At 38.3% G+C, this 18,230-nt stretch overlaps 1 protein-coding gene across 1 annotated transcript in view; it reads right to left on the minus strand.

Moving 5' to 3' along the window:
• Window positions 1-8,009: 8,009 nt before the first annotated feature.
• Smp_181870 (DNA replication licensing factor MCM8, putative) overlaps window positions 8,010-18,230 on the minus strand; it is a gene marked incomplete at both ends in the record, with an annotated part of 32,372 nt that continues 22,151 nt past the window's right edge. Inside the window, 5 exons of the mRNA XM_018790690.1 lie at window positions 8,010-8,056; window positions 11,612-11,762; window positions 13,140-13,261; window positions 15,641-15,891; window positions 17,654-17,874. Coding sequence (XP_018646085.1) covers window positions 8,010-8,056; window positions 11,612-11,762; window positions 13,140-13,261; window positions 15,641-15,891; window positions 17,654-17,874 — 792 coding nt within the window. The remainder of the gene's footprint in view (window positions 8,057-11,611; window positions 11,763-13,139; window positions 13,262-15,640; window positions 15,892-17,653; window positions 17,875-18,230) is intronic.

Raw genomic sequence — 18,230 nt, forward strand, 5'->3', positions numbered from 1 at the left:
TCTTATACGATGACACTCGACAAGACCCCAAAATCAGAACACGTTGAACAGGAATGAAATTGTATTCAAAATAATAATAATAATAGGTGAACAGCAATCAGCAATCAGCAATCAATAGTTTAAATATCGTTCATATATTTATAGTATATGCATAAGAAGATTATAGATTTTTCTGCAATAATATGCCCGGGCTGATCGGTTTAAAATTAACCAATCAGCGCGCAGCAACACCATCATGCATAAAACATGCTTAATCCAATCTATATCCCACTAACAGTGAGTGAAGCCATTAGGAACTTCTTCCTGTCCTCTGGTCTAGTTATTAGGTGCAGAGCAAAACTGTCTAGGAACCAGTACACCTCCTGGATATGCCCAGCTACTTCGTGTAACATTGAACTCGAATGTTTGAGTTTGGCTGTAAAACATTTGGCATTGCAGAGAGAAACTATTCCACTATCAGACCAATAGTCTTACATGCGCACTCTGACCTATGACAGTAGAAGCGAAAATTATCACAATGAGAAAACTCAACAGTAAATTTTCAAGACCAAGTTCATCTGCTATCGAAAGGTACACGTGAATTCGAAATAGTCTGACAAAAATCCACTAATCTCAGTTGGTCTAGAACTTCGAAGCGACACAAGCAAGAACTCCAGTTCAAAGTACTCGATATGAAATTACATTTTGTTGCTATAACAGATTAAAACAAAACATAAAATATTTAAATGTGTGGTGGATCTATTAGTTATTCACCACAGAAAGGGATCGAACATAAGACGGACGGAACACATCATACAGTGAGCGATAAACTACAATGCGTGCCAAAACAGAGCATTAAAGGTTGTTGTGAAGATCCAGAATATTTCTCGAAAAAGAGCTCTGAAAACGCTGAGGAACATCTTATCCGATCAGCATTTAATACACGTTTCTCCAGAAACATCTAGTAAGTGGAAAGCACATGTCACATTTCTAGTTGGTTGAGTATCTATATTATTACTATGTTTAGTGGCTTTCTGGAATTTTCAGGAGGCTCAAAGCCATCCAGAATGCTGTAAATACCTTAGATTTTCTGTACATGAACTAACTTCGGAGTGAAGCGTCTCTTCCATATTTCGTGCCTTTCCTCTCGTGTTCAAGTTGCTGTGTAGATTTATCCCAGGGGTTACTAGAATAGTTTAGGAAACCGAATTTAGAGTGCAATTGAACAACCTATCAGGGAAATATTAAGTTCGTCAACACCCTCTGTCTTTTATCTCTTCCCATCAACCCTCTTTTTTGTATTGCTTCATACTGTTTACTATAATTGAGCAAACAGTTGTATTCCCAGCAAATTATACGCGTATGTTGCAACACAAGCTTATCATGTAATATTCTAAAATATTTACATATACTTACAATATTTATTGCATTTATTATTATTACCAATTTCTCTCAATCCTTGTAGCAGTTAATCGCAAGTGTGTTAGGCCGTTTAATCCTTGTTTAAAGACAACGGTTTTCATATCGTTTGCTATTGCTTCAGTTTTTGCTTGCTAACAAATTGTTACCAAGATAGCTATTACCCATCATTGCACTATTGTGCGTCACAATTATTCCTTATGCTATTTTTGCAGGAAGCTCCCCTCATTTCAGACCTAAAAACATGGAAGGTGCCACAGTAATTCAAAAGTTGAGATTTGTAACCAATTTGTGTCTAATGTTCGAGAAAGAGCCACTTTTCATACAAATTGCTGTTTTGTGAACTTTGGTTTCGCATGTATCGCACCTATGTCATCAGGCACTTCGGTGGATTTAACAGGTCATCGACTACGAACGAACAGCTTCTCCTGATTTTACTATACCGTTTTGCGGTATAGACGCCTGCGGAGTCACCTACTTAAGAACCGTCTACTTCTCATCAAACAGCACTCAAGCTCATTCGAAAATGTGATAATGAATAGCTATGAAGTAATATAATTGCTTACCTTCATTAACAACCCAAAAAATAATTATCACGCACTAAGTTTAGATACTTTTGCTTTCTTTGTTCCGTTTTTGTAGTCCATTTAGTTTCCATTTTACGATTATCCTCCTTTTGAATATACTCAGAGCTTTGTCTACGTCTAAAGTTCCGTTTTGTGGACAGACATAAGTCACGAGCCGAACGAATACAGAATAGTAGCCCCGAATACGCAATCTGAATCGGATTTTCAGATGCCAAATGTCACTCCAAGTAGTCTCATTTGAGGTTCGCGTGCTGCTTCAGAACTGGCATTGCAGGGGCTCGGAAGTGTGTCTGAGAAGTCCAGTTATCTAGGGATGCCACAAGTTTTCGGAGTTTGACAACGCTTTTACACGTAACATTTTTATAGCCGAAAAGTGCCAACTCAGCCAAATCGGAAGTCAGAAAACGAAGATGCTCAAAAGTATATTTGAAGTGCTATCGATGGATCGAGATTTTAATCTAAGCTGGCCAACGACTGTAGGAGATCTGTTCCAACTCATGATCTGATGTGGGTACGTAACCAAGCGCCTTCAACTAGAGGAGCCAATTAAAATCGAAGCGGTCAGCATCAAATTCCAAAGACTTACAGAGCTATCGATTTTGTTAGTTTATTCAGCGCCACAGCTAACTCCTCCTTTATTAGGTGTTGATTACCCTAAGACGCGACCAGCAAGAAGTTCAAACCCAACGAGCTTGTCGTTGGTAAACACCGTCCTGATAGCTTTCTTTGTTCAACAACAACTGGTCATCTTTCTCTGATATAAGGTGCCATCTGGTACAATCTAGCAATAAAGAAAAATATACAAAGAAAATTTTCATTCATCGAAATCTTCGGTTCTTTTTATTTACTGAAAATAAACCGTAAGTTCATGTTTAAATACTTACGTAGCGCGTAAGGACACAAAATGTGTGAAAAAGAATAAAAGTGATATACATGCACATTGCTAACGCGTGATCGCATAAAAGCAATTTTCGCGCGGTGAATTTTCGGAAAAAATGTACACACAAATCATAAAAAGCAATGTTTGATTTTGTTTCTTGACATAACAAGCAAACAAATGTGATACAAGAAAATGTAATTCAGTGTTCTACGTACATTAAACGTTTAAGTGTCCTCTGGACCTTACCATTATTCCGAAGCGCGTGATTTCGGGTCAGTTGTCAGATATAAACCAAGTTTCTTCGTGATGGTTGATTATTCCTTGAAGATATCGCAGATATGAGGCTCGAGTAGTTCGAGTGCAATGGAGAAGATTAAATCTGTCATGCTGATTTTGGAGGAGAGACTGTTCCACAATAATACATACTTGATGATGAGGAAGTTTTCCCGAGTGTTCGACCTGTACTTCTCAACTTTGACTGTAGATGTTTATCTCGAGGGTCAAAGGATCCTAAGGAAACATATGGCGTATAAACCAATTATTGGTCACCGGCTACAATGAAACTGCATCTTATAACGTTACTTCGATGCCTTGTGCATCAGACCTTTAGGTTGAGGGCCCGGGATGTGGCCCCTGAATTAAACCACCTGCTCCGGTTTGGGTGCCCGGACAATATCCCAGCCCTCACACAAATCGAGCGATTTATGTGGCGCATATATATTCGGTGCCTGCTTGTACCTATGTTTATGAATTTATATAGTAATAATAATGTATGTGGAACTCGGGTAAGAACGATATTACAAGTGGAGTAAGTCAGATCCTTGATGAGCTTGAAGTAGAGAATCAAATCGAACCTAAGTCTTCTTTTGCGGAGAGGTTCAAGTCCTAGGAAGTGGCATCGGGAAAGATAGTCAATGAGTAAATCAGTTTTAAGCATACTGTGAGTGAAATCCCGTGTACACCAGGGTCAGTAATTGATTTGAGTTTGGACAGCATGTTATCACTGAGTGTTAGTTTTATTTTAAAAGATGCGTCTCAAATATATAGTCAGCTACACCTCTCTGTATTAAGTTCATGCTGGATTGTTTTGATAGTGTTAATTTGACAGATGACTTTAAAGTCGTCAGCGTAAAAGTAGGTCTCACCTGTGTTGAAGCTTCTGCATATATCGTTGATGCAGACTGTAAAAAGCAATGGACCCCAGACACTACCGTGCACAGTACCAATGGTTATTGGTCGAGATGTAGATGTCGTGGAGTTAATTTTAGTTATTTGATATCTGTTCGTGAGAAAAGACTTAATCCGTTGCAATAAGGGGGTGGTAACTCCGACTGACTGAAATCTGTTGATTAGGAGGTTATGGGGTACTTTGTCAAAAACCTCTATGATATCGAAATATATTTTACAACCACTAGTTTCTTTTGGTCACGTATGCGAGTAACCTCGTTAATGAAGTTTGTAGACGCCTATAAAATTGTAAATTCAGCTTCGTTCTCTTTCGGGGCCTCACAAATCGCAACTTTACAATTTTTAGGTCTTTTTAGCCAGTCAATGAGTAAATCAGTTCTAAGCATACTGAGAGTGAAATCCCGTTGTATTCCTTCCACTTTTAGTATATTGGATAGACGTAAGTTGGGAAATAAAGACGAACACCATTCAACGGTAGGTCGAAAATAACAAACTACATAACGCCCAGCCCCCAAAAAGTAGTCGAGAAAGACTGATCACAGTGACATGTCAGTTATCTTTCATAGAATCAAAGAGAGTGAAAGCTCAGAACCTAGAACTCGTTTTGAGCATGACACTGGGTTAATAAAACAGCTGAGGTTGTTCTCCTACGCTCACTACTGAGACTTATGTTTCCAATTTCATGTTGAATTCGCTATTCTACTAAGATAACATGCTAGCTCGGACTTTCACATTAGGACCTAGTGGTTGGCATCAGATGAAAAAAAGAGGGTTGGTGAAAAAAGGCGATAAAGGGTATAGTTATTAGCGTATTTTAATAATGTACTCTCTTTCTATGCAATCTGAACTGTAAGAAAACTACAACGATTTAACCGTTTCGCAGTTGCAGGAATAATATTCAGTAACAATGTAATACAGTTTACGTCTGCTTTCTCAAAATGTTGTCGGAAAAACGGAATAAGTTATGTCCGAGCACCTCCATTAATTCCTAAATCCAAGAGCTGTCTAGAACGCTTTGCTCTGCAAAAATCAAAATGAGAGGGGATCACGAAAGAGATTTGCTTAAAGATTTTGCTCTCTATCGTTCTACATTAAATCCTCCGACAATTAAATAGATCTTTTTGAATTATAGTCTAGTTTGACATTAGTACATTTATGTTTGCCATTCTTATGATAGATTTGATCCAAAAATCGTAGATTTGTCATGGTGTGACTACGTAATTTACGAGATCATACGTGAAAGTCACATCATAGTCTACAGTGACTCGTCCTACCGTGACAATCACTGATATGACATTTTGCACTTCTGAAGAACACACTTGGGCTGGGAAGAGAGTAATATGTTTAACAAAAAAAGCAAGAGGTCACAGAGTGATCACGCCTGCATGACCGAGCCATACCATGTCGATTGGTTGTTCTATCGTTCACTATTTTCGACCTTCCCTCCGTGATAAATTTTATTGGTTATCTTATGTTCAGCTTCAAAGACCATGTGGCTAAGAATCGATATTGCTACAGTCCTTCCAGAAGGAGCTTTACGTGGTAGAAAAGTGCGAACACATCTCGGTGACATCCTCCCGATGTCAGCTCGGTGTAGAACCAACTCAGTCGACGTCATGGGGTATAACGATGATTGTTCACTGCAGGTCGAAAAGTACTTACTATGGACATTCTACATCGATAACTGATCGGATCACTCAAAAGAAATAGAATCTGGTTTACAAGGTGTCAATTGGTTCGGAAGTTTGGGTGCGTCATGCTAACTGATTGAAAACAACTTCGACCAAACAAAGGGACCCGACATAGAATACCTCGCGTTATTCTGCTGGACACCTTTTAAATCAAAACCCCTGAAACATACAAGCTAGTCTATGCAAGCGATGAGTGACACCACTCCTTTATTGCCTAGAAGGTGGAACAATCAAAAACACATACCAGTCACGCGGTTGCGGGTGGACCTTAACACCAGATCCTACGAAACTGCTCAAAAGGTTGGTGTTAGTAGGATATAAACTTGGCTACGGAATATTCTGTGCAGAGTTGTGTTTAGACACTCAGACAGACCACTTCTTAGCCAATCAGCGCTTGCGGATACCTAACAAACACTCTAGAATTTTATTGTGTATGATTACCAATATACTAACGTTTTTCTTCCCGTGATTCGTACTTCTACTAGACCTTGTTTATTTGGAATATAACTATGTTTATACTCAAACGTGTTCTGATTTGGGATGTAGAAAATACTAAGCAATAAGAGTAGCTCGGTCGTCATAAAAAAGTCATTACACCTATATGTACGCATAACTAATTCCTTATCACTCGTTAATCGAGTTTTTCTTGTTCTCCTCACAACCATTTAAACTAATAGTCGGTAACGTATGATTTTGCAAGATAAAGCTAATTTTAAAACAGTAAATGAAATATATAGAGTTGAGATCATGAGTCAATTGAAGCTAGATCACCATGGAAAACCTGGAAGCACTGGACGGCCGTTTCGTCCTATTATGGGACTCCTCAGCAGTGCGCATCCACGAACCCACTCTCGCGGGATTCGAACCCAGGACCTACCAGTTTCGAGCCGAAGTAAATGAAATACTCAATTTTCTATTCATTTACATAATCAAAAACTTACAATATTTTAAAATTTATCTGCGAAAACTCACCACCACCCAGCTGCTATACAGTATGCCTGATATAAGAATGATCATGAAATACTGTCAGTAGTGTAAACACTATAGCTTCGCCGCCTCACACCGACGTTGTGAAAATGCATCCAGCTACACTGAGTTAACGACAAGGTGACACGTCAGGGAAAATAAAAGGTTTTTATCTTACACAAGAAAATTGCAGAGTATTTTTCGGACACATAAGCTACAACAATGTTTCACCAGAAAAAATTGATCTTGCATGACATTAGTGTTATGCCGCGATAAGGATAATCAACAGTAACTTTGGGGTCTATTTATGAATCCATACTATGCATATATTGTTTATCATATAATTGCTAAATAACTAAACTATTCACATTCATGTCCCTTTTATTGTAAGCTTTATTTTGACCTACAGACTATTATTATACGATTTACCATTACTCGGTTATACCCACTCTATTAATTATTCTTCCCCCTATTCACAGCCACATTTGGTCAAATCTTGTACAAATGTGTATTTTCTATTTTATGGTAGGATGTGGTCAGTTTGTTTAGTATATAAACTCATCATGTTGGGGAATAATGATTCATATTGCAGAGGTTGTTATTGGTGTTTTGGACTTAACTGGCTGGGCTAGGCAGAAAGCAGGACTGATAAGTACTCAAGACTACTCATACGGTTTTTCGAGTAACATTGCTCTGATCGATAATTTGCTGCTCTCTGATTGGCGGTCTTATCACGTCATACATTAACTGGGCACCACTCGGCCGCAAGTAATAACAATTGGCGACGGGATTAATAAAAAAGTCAACCTTCAATTAGTCGAGAATCAGGTAAATATTTCGTGCAATCAGCATCCAGAATTGTCGTCTCTATCCTTGGAGAACATTGGTCATTAATCATATTGTAAAGAATGACTCTCCCTTCCGATCGATTACAGCTGCTGTTCTGCGACACTTGGAGTTCGTGGTCAATTTACGCACGCAGCTGCTGAATCACCAATGCTTTGCATATGCGTCGGAAGTGGATGGCTTAATCTCTGAATTGCACACAGAGCTGGAAAATGATCGCAACTTCCATGAATCCTCGACAAACCGTAATCTAAACGAAACAGAAGTCACTCAAGATACGCCCAGTGGTCCATTACTGTCCAATTAAGAAACATGCCCGGCAGTGGATCCAAACCCCACTATCCCCGAAACAGCATGTGCGGACAGTGACGTTTCTAGCTCACATAATGACGACGGTTTCTGGGTGTCACTGTGATTTTAGAAACAATTTATATTTCTAATTATTTGATGAATTCATTCCTGGTATCCATATACGTGCTTCATAAGGCTGAAATATACACCTATTTTTAAGGTCATAAACGCTACACAACTCCATTATGAAGCTGTAAATAAATCTTTTAAGTAAATTCATTATTTATTCGAAGTAGGTTTTCAGTCGCCAATTGATCATCGTTTTATCTTATGCAAAAAGACAAGAAGCACATTATTTATGAAATTACCAATAATTATTAAATCAAGAAAAAAATAACAGATGCCTAGTATGACCGAGAGTGAGGAGAGTCAGCTCTCCCTCTTCAAATGCTCTCACATAGCCACGCGTATACAGCCACTGACAAGGAAGTCCTACTCACTGCCTTCTCGCGACAGGAGTGTTGTTTGCGAAATTGCGAGGATGAAAAGTGAATGTCCGGCGCTTTAACCAGGCCGGTGGACACGGAGGGTTCACCTAGAGGAGTCGGGAAACCCTTATTCCAAACGAATGATGGACATGGACTCCAGGATCCTAAGGAAACAAATGGCGTACGAACCTATTGTTGGTCACCGACTACCATGTGACTGCATCTCCTAACGTTGCTCCACTGCCCTTGTGGATCACACGTTTATTCGAAGGCGCGAAGTGCGGCCCCGTAATTAAACCACCTGCTTCGGTCTGGGCACCCAGACAGTATGACAACGTTCGTATTGAAGATTCTCACTTTGAAGTTAGTTGACAGTTGTTTTGGGTCCCATATGCTCTTCAATTGTAGAAATGCTGCCTTTGCTTTGCCAATCCTAGCCATTACATCTGCATCAAATCCTTTTTGTCCATCGATGATGCTTCTCAGGTACGTGTTTGTTTCCACCTCTTCCAGAGTTTCTCCATCAAACGTGATTGGGTTGGTGTTCACCATGTTGTATTTGAGAATCTTGCTTTTTCCTCTGTGTATGTTGAGGCCTATTGACACTTTATCAACAAGTACCAATTAACATGAAACCTAGGTTTACCTTATCCTAATGACTACCTCCAATAACCTAACATCAAAATATGCATTGATCTGATCAAAAACGGTTTGTTTATTAGGATAGAAAAAGTAAACAAAAACAACAACTTAAAAATGTTCTGTTAAGTAAAAAGAAAACAGGGAACATAAATAACGATTGTACAAAAAAAGAAAAAAAATCTATAAATCAATCTAGGTCAACAGTGTTAAAAAAGGTAAACAAGAAAACTATAGCCCCTCCCCCTACCCCCCAAATATGAATCAATACTAAACAAGTTTATATAGATTAGTACCATGTTTAAGCATGGCACCAGATTCATTTAAACGATCTAACAGAGTCATAATACAATTTGAATTAATTTGAATATCGTTAGCAATCGTATTAATTTCTGATATTGTAAATAATCGACTATTAGTACGTTTTGAAGTTAACTAAAAATAAATAAATAAATAAATATGTTATCATCTATGAAAGATGGTAAAACAATAAAGAACCGATGAAAATCAATATATGTTACATAATCATCGTATAGAGATTTCTATCAGCTATCATTCAGTTAGTCAGTCACAACGTAGAACTTCGTACGTACGTTCGTACATCAGTTCGAGTTGCCATACCACATTAGCACAGAGATGCAGTTGTCGATTCAAATCCCATAGTGGTAGAAGTAGTAAGAGTATAAGCATTATGTGAAAGATTAGGGTTTGAAGATGTTATTGAAAGAGTATAATCCAGTGGAATAAATTTGGAAAGAGAAAAGAAAAAGAAAGGGACATGAAGAATTCAGAATATTAGAATTTGGCAGAACACAAACAGTGGATGCACCTACGCCGTTGTAAACGATTTTGAGCCATGTTATTCAAGGTCTCTAACCATCAGTTGTTATCATCTCACGGATCCCAATCAGGTAGTCTACACCTACCAGCATGGCTCAGTCCAATTGTCAGTGACTTCATGGATTTGTGCCACGTTTTAGTCTGGCCGTCCCTAGCTTTCTTCCAACCTACTCCTACACCATAAAACATTGCACGTCGGGGCAGTCGACGGTTGGGCATACGTAACACATGTCCCAGCCATCTCAACTGATCAAGTTTCACTACTTCATCAATCGATTTGCCATTCTTACCTAGTACCCGTTTCCTAACAACTGCATTACTTACTCAGTGGTCCCAGGATATACGAGCAACGCTTCGAAGACACCTACGATGGAATACTAGTAGCCTATGAATATCCTCTACTCTTACCGGCCATGTTTCACTGCCATAAATTAGGACGGAACGAACTGCTGCGCAGTAAATCAGATATCTTTTATATATAGAGCTTACATTCTTGATATACCATATACAACTTGAGCACTCAAACCCTCCAAGTCGCAAATAAAAAGACAGAAGACAAGTGAAAGGAATGCTATTGCATAGGAAGTGATACTTTATAACAATAATAAACTGACTAGGCATATAGTCGTCTGCCTGTTTCTGAAGCCTAAGGGTATTAAACAGCTTGGTCATCCGAACGGAGGTAGGTGAGACAGGATTAGATTTACTGACTGATGTTCGAAAACATTTAACCAATGAGCCATAGCTTAACTTATGACATTAACTTTTAAGGTTTAGCACAAAACACTGCCAAGAAAATCAATCACATTGAATAAACAGAAATGTTTTGGAATTTTCTTATAACCACATAGTGATTGAAAAGCTTCAACAACTCAAATAAGATATATTCTGAATTTAATAATTGAAAAAAAGAATATCAAGGATTTCGCTATTGCAAACTTCAAACGATTAGCCTGGTCTAGATAGGTTCACACTACAGGTTGGAGGTCCACAAGATAATTGTGATACATGTTTGAAGCTGTTAGTGGTTCGAAAATAGTCACAGTAATACAAATGCATAAACTCATTGTATACATCTAGATCTTGAGCTCCCGACCGTTGCTGCTACCTTGACGTGGTGGTCGGGCTTGCCTATCATGAGGAACCAATCGAGCTATACTGGCTGAAACAATAGTTCTTCAAGGTCCTACCATGCCACAAAGGTCGGTTGAATAGCGGTAAAACTAAAAGCAGAAAACCCAAGGTCCGAAGGCGAAGTCGTACTGTTGACTGTACAGAGATGTGACAGCAGTAAGGTGTTCCCTTCAGACGACCAGCATAACAGCGATGTTGCCTTCTCACAAGGAGAGGTTGGGTTGGAAAAGGTCGACCCTAAAAATGCACACCTCGCCTTATTTCACAGATATCCGTCTCCGACGGTAAGGTCCTAACAATACGGAGCTAACACAAAAACTACCCACAAAAAGGTCGTGTGTGACCGACCTCAAGCAGTTGTCCCTTGGGCACTGCGGTCACACTCTCAGGTCATTAAGACCACTTTTAACCCAATTTCCTTTCCAGGTACCTCTAGAAGAACCCTTCCACGGTGTGGGCAACCGGGAGGTGATAACAGCCCTCATACCTCTAACAGCACTCAAGACCACTGAGATCCTGAGCTTTAGTATTATTTAACACTCTCAATTATACTCCATGAGGGAATACAAGGATAAAATTTACATTGAAATTAACAAAAATTAAGATGAATCAAATAAAGATCAAGACATACCTCTAGTGCAGCTAACAGACGTTTAGCAGCTCCTGGTCCAGTTGATGATGAATTAATTCGTTTTGAAAATGTTGTATTGAGTACATTATTCATTTCACTAAGACTTACATTGGCTGGTGTACCAGCAATAAAACCGCTACCTAAACCAGTTGACTGCATTAATTCACAGACATCTAATGCATCCTACATATATACATATACAATAAAAACATTCAAAAATTTCAGTTAATCTATTCATCAACAATGAAAGTGAAACAGAATAATATAAACCATCATCTGAGAAGTTACATACTTAAAACGAAACAGTTACTTGGTGTTTTCATAGTTGAAAGCATGAGTCAATTGAAGCTAGACCACCATGGAAAACCTGGAAACACTGGATGGCCGTTTCGTCATATTGTGGGACTCCCCAGCAGTGCGCATCCACGATCCCGTACTCGCGATATTCGAACTCTCTCTCTCTCTCTCTCTCTCTCTATATATATATATATATATATATATATATATATATATATATATATATATATATATATAATAAGGTTTATTGAAGCCGTGGATAGAAGAAAACTGAAATCTACTCTTTTATGTGTTTAAAAACAGTTTGTTCTTACCATTAACCTACTCTGGTAACACTGACTTATTATCTACTGTGGTTTTCAAAGTGCTTACTGTATTATTTCTATTATTATCGTGATTATATTTTTCTCCTCTTCCCTTCTAATTTGTTTAGTTAGTCTTTGGCTTCATTTTTATATATTTATTTATGTGAACACATAAATATTGGTACAAAGGGGCACCAAATATATATGTGCCACACAAGTCACTTGATTTCCGTGTGCGCTATCATACTGTCGAGGTGCACAGACCGACACAGGTGGTTTAATTAGGGGGCCATGCCCGGCATCTTTGACCTAAATGTCTGATCCACAAGGTAGTGGAGCAACGTTAGGAGATGCAGTCACATGGTAGTCGGTGACCAACAATAGGTTCATACGCCATTTGTTTCCTTAGGATCCTGGAGTCCATGTCCATCATTCGTTTGGAATAAGGGTTTCCCGACTCCTCTAGGTGAACCCTCCGTGTCCACCGGCCTGGTTAAAGCGCCGGACATTCACTTTTCATCCTCGCAATTTCGCAAACAGCACTGCTGTCGCGAGAAGGCAGTGAGTAGGACTTCCTTGTCAGTAGCTATATACACATGGCTTTATGAGAGCATTTGGAGAGCGAGAGCTGACTCTCTTCACCCTCGGCCGTACCAGGGCATTTGGGGGCAATTTTTTGAAGAAAGTTTTATGAATAAACGCTAGAAAGAGATGCTGAATAGAGACATAATGCATTATATTTTGTGATAAACACTTCAGATTAATGTTTCATTTAATCTGATTCACATGTGTTTGTGTTTGCCCATTGTTGATCAATCTTTGTTGAGATATATACTACTTATAGATATCAGAGCATCCAAAAATTAGGGTGCATGGATGTTAACAGAGATTGGATGAAATACAGTCATAATTAGCAAAAATGAAATAAATATGAATAAAAATCTTTTGATTTAATTACCTGTTTAGTTGCTTCTTCACGTAGTTCAGCTCTAGCTCTTGCTTGTGTTAAACGAATTAATGATTCTAATTGTCGTAAAGTTACAGGAAATGTATCACGACTATGACGATGTTTACGAAGTTCTAAATAAAAATCACGTAGAGTTATGGCTGCTTCATTTGAAAGGCTAAACAATGAAAATAAAAATGGATATATGTGACTGAATCAAAATTGCTAGTGGGAGTCACTGATTAAACCTTTTGAGGGTATTGAGAGTTATCATCAATATTATTATTAAAAAGAGATTGGATTATCCAATTGTAGATATTCAGGACTGATATCCTGATTATTCCTTGTTGGTTATATGTGCAACGTGTGCAGATTGTCCTGATATGACAGTCTACTTATTAATTTTTTTTTGAATAGATAAATTGTGGCTATCAATGTAACATGAAATATATCTTTCAACCTGTTTGGGATTCGTCAGCTGAATATATCTGTATCCCAATGTTGGTGTTCACACAGGGACTCAAACCTGGCAATTTTGCTTCGAACGCCAACATGTCAATAGTCCTCATTATCAACAATGGGATGATCTAAACGCCTACTAATAATGTATAAACATCAAACTCAATGAATAAGTTAGTACCTATTGGGCCCAGTTGTGGATCGGACATACGTTAAGGAAATCACCAATGTGCATTACAAGGCAATCCCTAACTTGGAATCCAGAGGGGAAGCGGAAAAGAGGAAAGCCAAAGAACACATTACGCCGGGAAATAGAAGCAGATATGAAAAGAATGAATAACAAATGGAAGGAACTGTAAAGGATTGCCCTGGACAGAGTTGGATGGAGAATGCTGGTGAGCGGCCTATACTCCTCCACGACGGGTAACAGGCATAAGTAAGTATTGGGTCCAGTTACTAAGTGAATAACATGTCAGTGTTTGAAGCGAAATACACTGAGATTCTGGTCCTAAATGGGACGAAACGGCCATCCTAAATACCATTTCTAAACACAATCTACTCATCCAAAAAAATTATCACCAAGTTACACTTGAAGTATGACAATTCAAACTATATTGAGATTGAATGGGGTTTCTTAGTTTATGATGGATTAGTCACAAAAACACACCAACAAACTGAACAAATCTCTTTACAAAACACCTTTGGTGATGTTGTGGGGACAATGGATGGAAAGTTTAGAAAAACAACACTCATTACAGACTATCCTGCAGTCACACTGGTCACATTACAGCTGAAAACCGTAAATTGAATGGTATCATTGAAAGTATCAAAAATGATAGACAAGGATTTATTTGGCCCTCCAAATGACATTGAAATGATATATGAATACACAACTTTATACATGATTTATTTACAGTCGGATTTGTATAGATTGAATTAAGTAGTATTTAACATAATTTAATCAAATAAATTACTGTGTGAACATATACAGTGAAGTATTTATAACTAATAGATATAACTAATCGATCAAGTTGCATAACCAGCCCCCAAATGCCCTGGTACGGCCGAGAGCGGAGAGAGTCCGCTCTCCCTCTCCAAATGCTCTCACGTTACCCCATGTACACAACCACTACCAAGAAAGCTCTACTCACTGCCTTCTCACACCAGGGGTGTTGTTTACGAAATTGAGAGGACGAAAAGCGAATGTCCGGCGTTTTAACTGGGTTGGTGGACACGGGAAGTTCACCTAAGGGAGTTGGAAAACACTCATTCAAAACCAATGGTGCACATGGGCTCCTGTATCCTGAGGGAACAAATGGCGTATGAATCAATCGTCGGTCACCGGCTACCGTAGGACTGCATCACCTTACGATGCTCCACTGCCTTGTGGATTAGACCTTTAGGTCAAAGGCATATCATCAACAAATACATGCCTCAATAAGATACATGTCGTACAAAAAGAATGAACATCCAAGATAAGCGTATATTTTAAGATAAAGGGTTGTGCGTAATAGTGAATTTTTTAGTCTTAAATTATAAAATGACTTTATTAAAATAACCATTAAAAACAAATGATGACTGGACGACTGCTTCGTCTTGATAAGGGACTCCTCAGTACTACATATTCACAATGTCATCAAAGATCGAACGAAAAAATCTTCCGGTCTCGCAGCAAGCGCTTAATCTTTAGACTATTGAGTTTGTATCTAATTGTTTATATTTCTAGCTTCAGTCAATTTACTACATTGTGCGAACAACAATTATTGGTATCGGTCTACAGGTCCACAGTTTGATCCCAGTTGAGGTTGTGGATTTATACGACTGAGGAGTCGTATACTAAGAAACAATTATACAATGTTTCCTAGTTTTCAATGGTTACTTAAGTAAGGTCAATCTATACTGTCAAACTATAGAAAAGTATATAAAACCATAAAAATGTGTACTTCTGAAACAGAATTCTAAAAAACGATTCACCTACTATGGCATGACATATTTTCTAGAGTATAAAATATATTTACGCAATAATATTGGAGGTATATAATCAATTCTTTCACCAACAAGTAATTCTAATCGTTGACTTAATGGAATGCTAGAATCAAACTCTTGTACAATGGTACCACCCCTAGCACCAACATTACAATTTTGATTATTATTATTCATACAATGATCACGTTGATTTACTGCTTGAGAACATATAAAACTAGACGGTCTCCAATTTCCAGTATGAACAGCTGTAACATGTTCGGATAGAAGACGATCAGCCACTTCATCAGGATGATCCAATAATACAAATATTAAATCAAACCTTATTGTTTTTTTAAGAAGAGAATAAAAAGGAAACAGAGATATATAAGATAATACAGAACAACAGTAGTAATGACGTTGAAAAAAGGATAATGAATGAACGTCATTTGTTATCACCGTAAACTGATCAACAAGTAACCCATCGTCATACTATTTTACATATACAAAAATGACAGTTTCTTTAATATAGATCCATTTAAATACTGATACTGCAACATCATGAATCAATGAAAGTTGTAAATGTGGACCATTGGATTCCAACACAGTGGCGGTCTATGAGTAAAACGCGACCGTTGCTGCTACCTTGACGTGGTGGTCGGGCTTGCCTATCATGAGGAACCAATCGAGCTATACTGGCTGAAACAATAGTTCCTCAAGGTCCTACCATGCCACAAAGGTCGGTTGAATAGCGGTAAAACTAAAAGCAGAAAACCCAAGGTCCGAAGGCGAAGTCGTACTGTTGACTGTACAGAGATGTGACAGCAGTAAGGTGTTCCCTTCAGACGACCAGCATAACAGCGATGTTGCCTTCTCACAAGGAGGGGTGTGGTTGGAAAAGGTCGACCCTAAAAATGCACACCTCGCCTTATTTCACGGATATCGGTCTCCGACGGTAAGATCCTTTGATGAACAGAGCTAACACGTCAAAATTCCCCACAAAAAGGCCGTGCGTGACCGGCATTAAGCAGTTGTCCCTTGGGCACTGCGATCACGCTCCCAGGTCGTTAAGACCAACACTAATCCAATTTCCTTTTCAGGTCCCTCAAGAAATACCCTTCCACGGTGTGGGCAGCCGGGAAGTGATATTAGCCCTCATACCCGTAACTGCACACGAGACCAAGTTAGTCACTTTCAAATCACAAAACGCTAACTGTGAAGACTGTAGATACTGGGTTCGATCTTTGACGAGGTCATGGATAAATGCTACCAAGATGTTTCATACTAGGATAAACCAACTGTTTAGTGTTGCTTATTTTTCAATGGTTTTCTGAGTAAAGTCAGTTGGTGATGTGATCTATCTTTAAAATTGAACTTACTCTAAGAATCTGATACATCTGGTACATGAACTTACCAATTTTTACACATATTCTGGACTTGGATCCCGAACATATGTTGAAAGGAGTAAAAGATGAGAAGTTCTACTTTCAAGGTTAGTTTAGTCACAGGAAACAAGGATATTTATCCATTTATGTAACCTTGGTAAACTCCGCCTAGAGCACTTTTAAGGTCATTTAAATTTCGGAATTAACTCATCTATCAGGTACCTGTATAGGAGTTACGCTATAAGTGAAAAGGCCAATGATACTACTGCCAGTTGCACAAACTGAAGTATTCAAAACAGGCCTCGAACGTGAGACTTAGTAGCTGAAAGTTGAAGTCCTTGACTAAAACGTCATTCCCGGTCTCTAGCCTGGATAAATGAGGGGAGTTGAGTTTGTCATCAGTAACCGTATCTCGTATAATAGAAACATGCTCAATAGACAACAATCAGAATAAACCAAATAATCCATGTAAACATAACCTTAATATCCTAGAAACTGCTAAATACACACCAAAATCTGTAATTATTCAATCAGAACAAACACATAATCTATCATTTTTCTTACACTCCCTAAAAAGCTTCTACTGAATAACGTCTTTAAAACGTTTTTCTCAGCTTCTGAAATTTTTTTCCGATGAATCTTCGAGAGTTTTTAACACATACCAGGCTAACAACTGATAACCATACAAAAAGGCTTTATTATAATATTTAAAAAAAGTACCTGGATAATAAAGCCGATGGTATACGTAGATTTTCATCTAATCGTCGTGTTATATCATAATGACCATTTATAGGGTTAGCTGCAGCTAGAACAGCTGCACGAGCTGGTAAATTTGCTACTAGACCACCACGTGCAACACTAACTGATTGTTGTTCCATAGCTTCAAGAAGTACAGCTGGATCACATGTTAATTTGTCAAATTCATCAATACAACAACAACCCTTAATATGTATTATTCGACATTAAAAAGAAGAAAAACGAGAAGTTTTCATAAATCACTAGAATACAAATATACACAAACACATACAGTAAATACGAATTGAAGACTATGGGGATCATATATTCTCAATCATAGATAGAAACAGTTTAAAGTGAATATAAAAAAAGCTGCATTCGGTCGATAGAATTTGGTACTCCATTATCAACTAACTTCAATATTTTCATAGTTGAAATCATGAGTCGATTGAAGCTAGACCACCATGGAAAACCTGGAAGCACTGGACGGCCGTTTCATCCTATTATGGGACTCCTCAGCAGTGCGCACCCACAATCCCGCCTCGCGAGCGAGATTCGAACC

The sequence above is a fragment of the Schistosoma mansoni genome (genome assembly GCF_000237925.1).
Source record: "Schistosoma mansoni, WGS project CABG00000000 data, supercontig 0041, strain Puerto Rico, whole genome shotgun sequence".
In the NCBI taxonomy this organism is placed as follows: domain Eukaryota; kingdom Metazoa; phylum Platyhelminthes; class Trematoda; order Strigeidida; family Schistosomatidae; genus Schistosoma; species Schistosoma mansoni.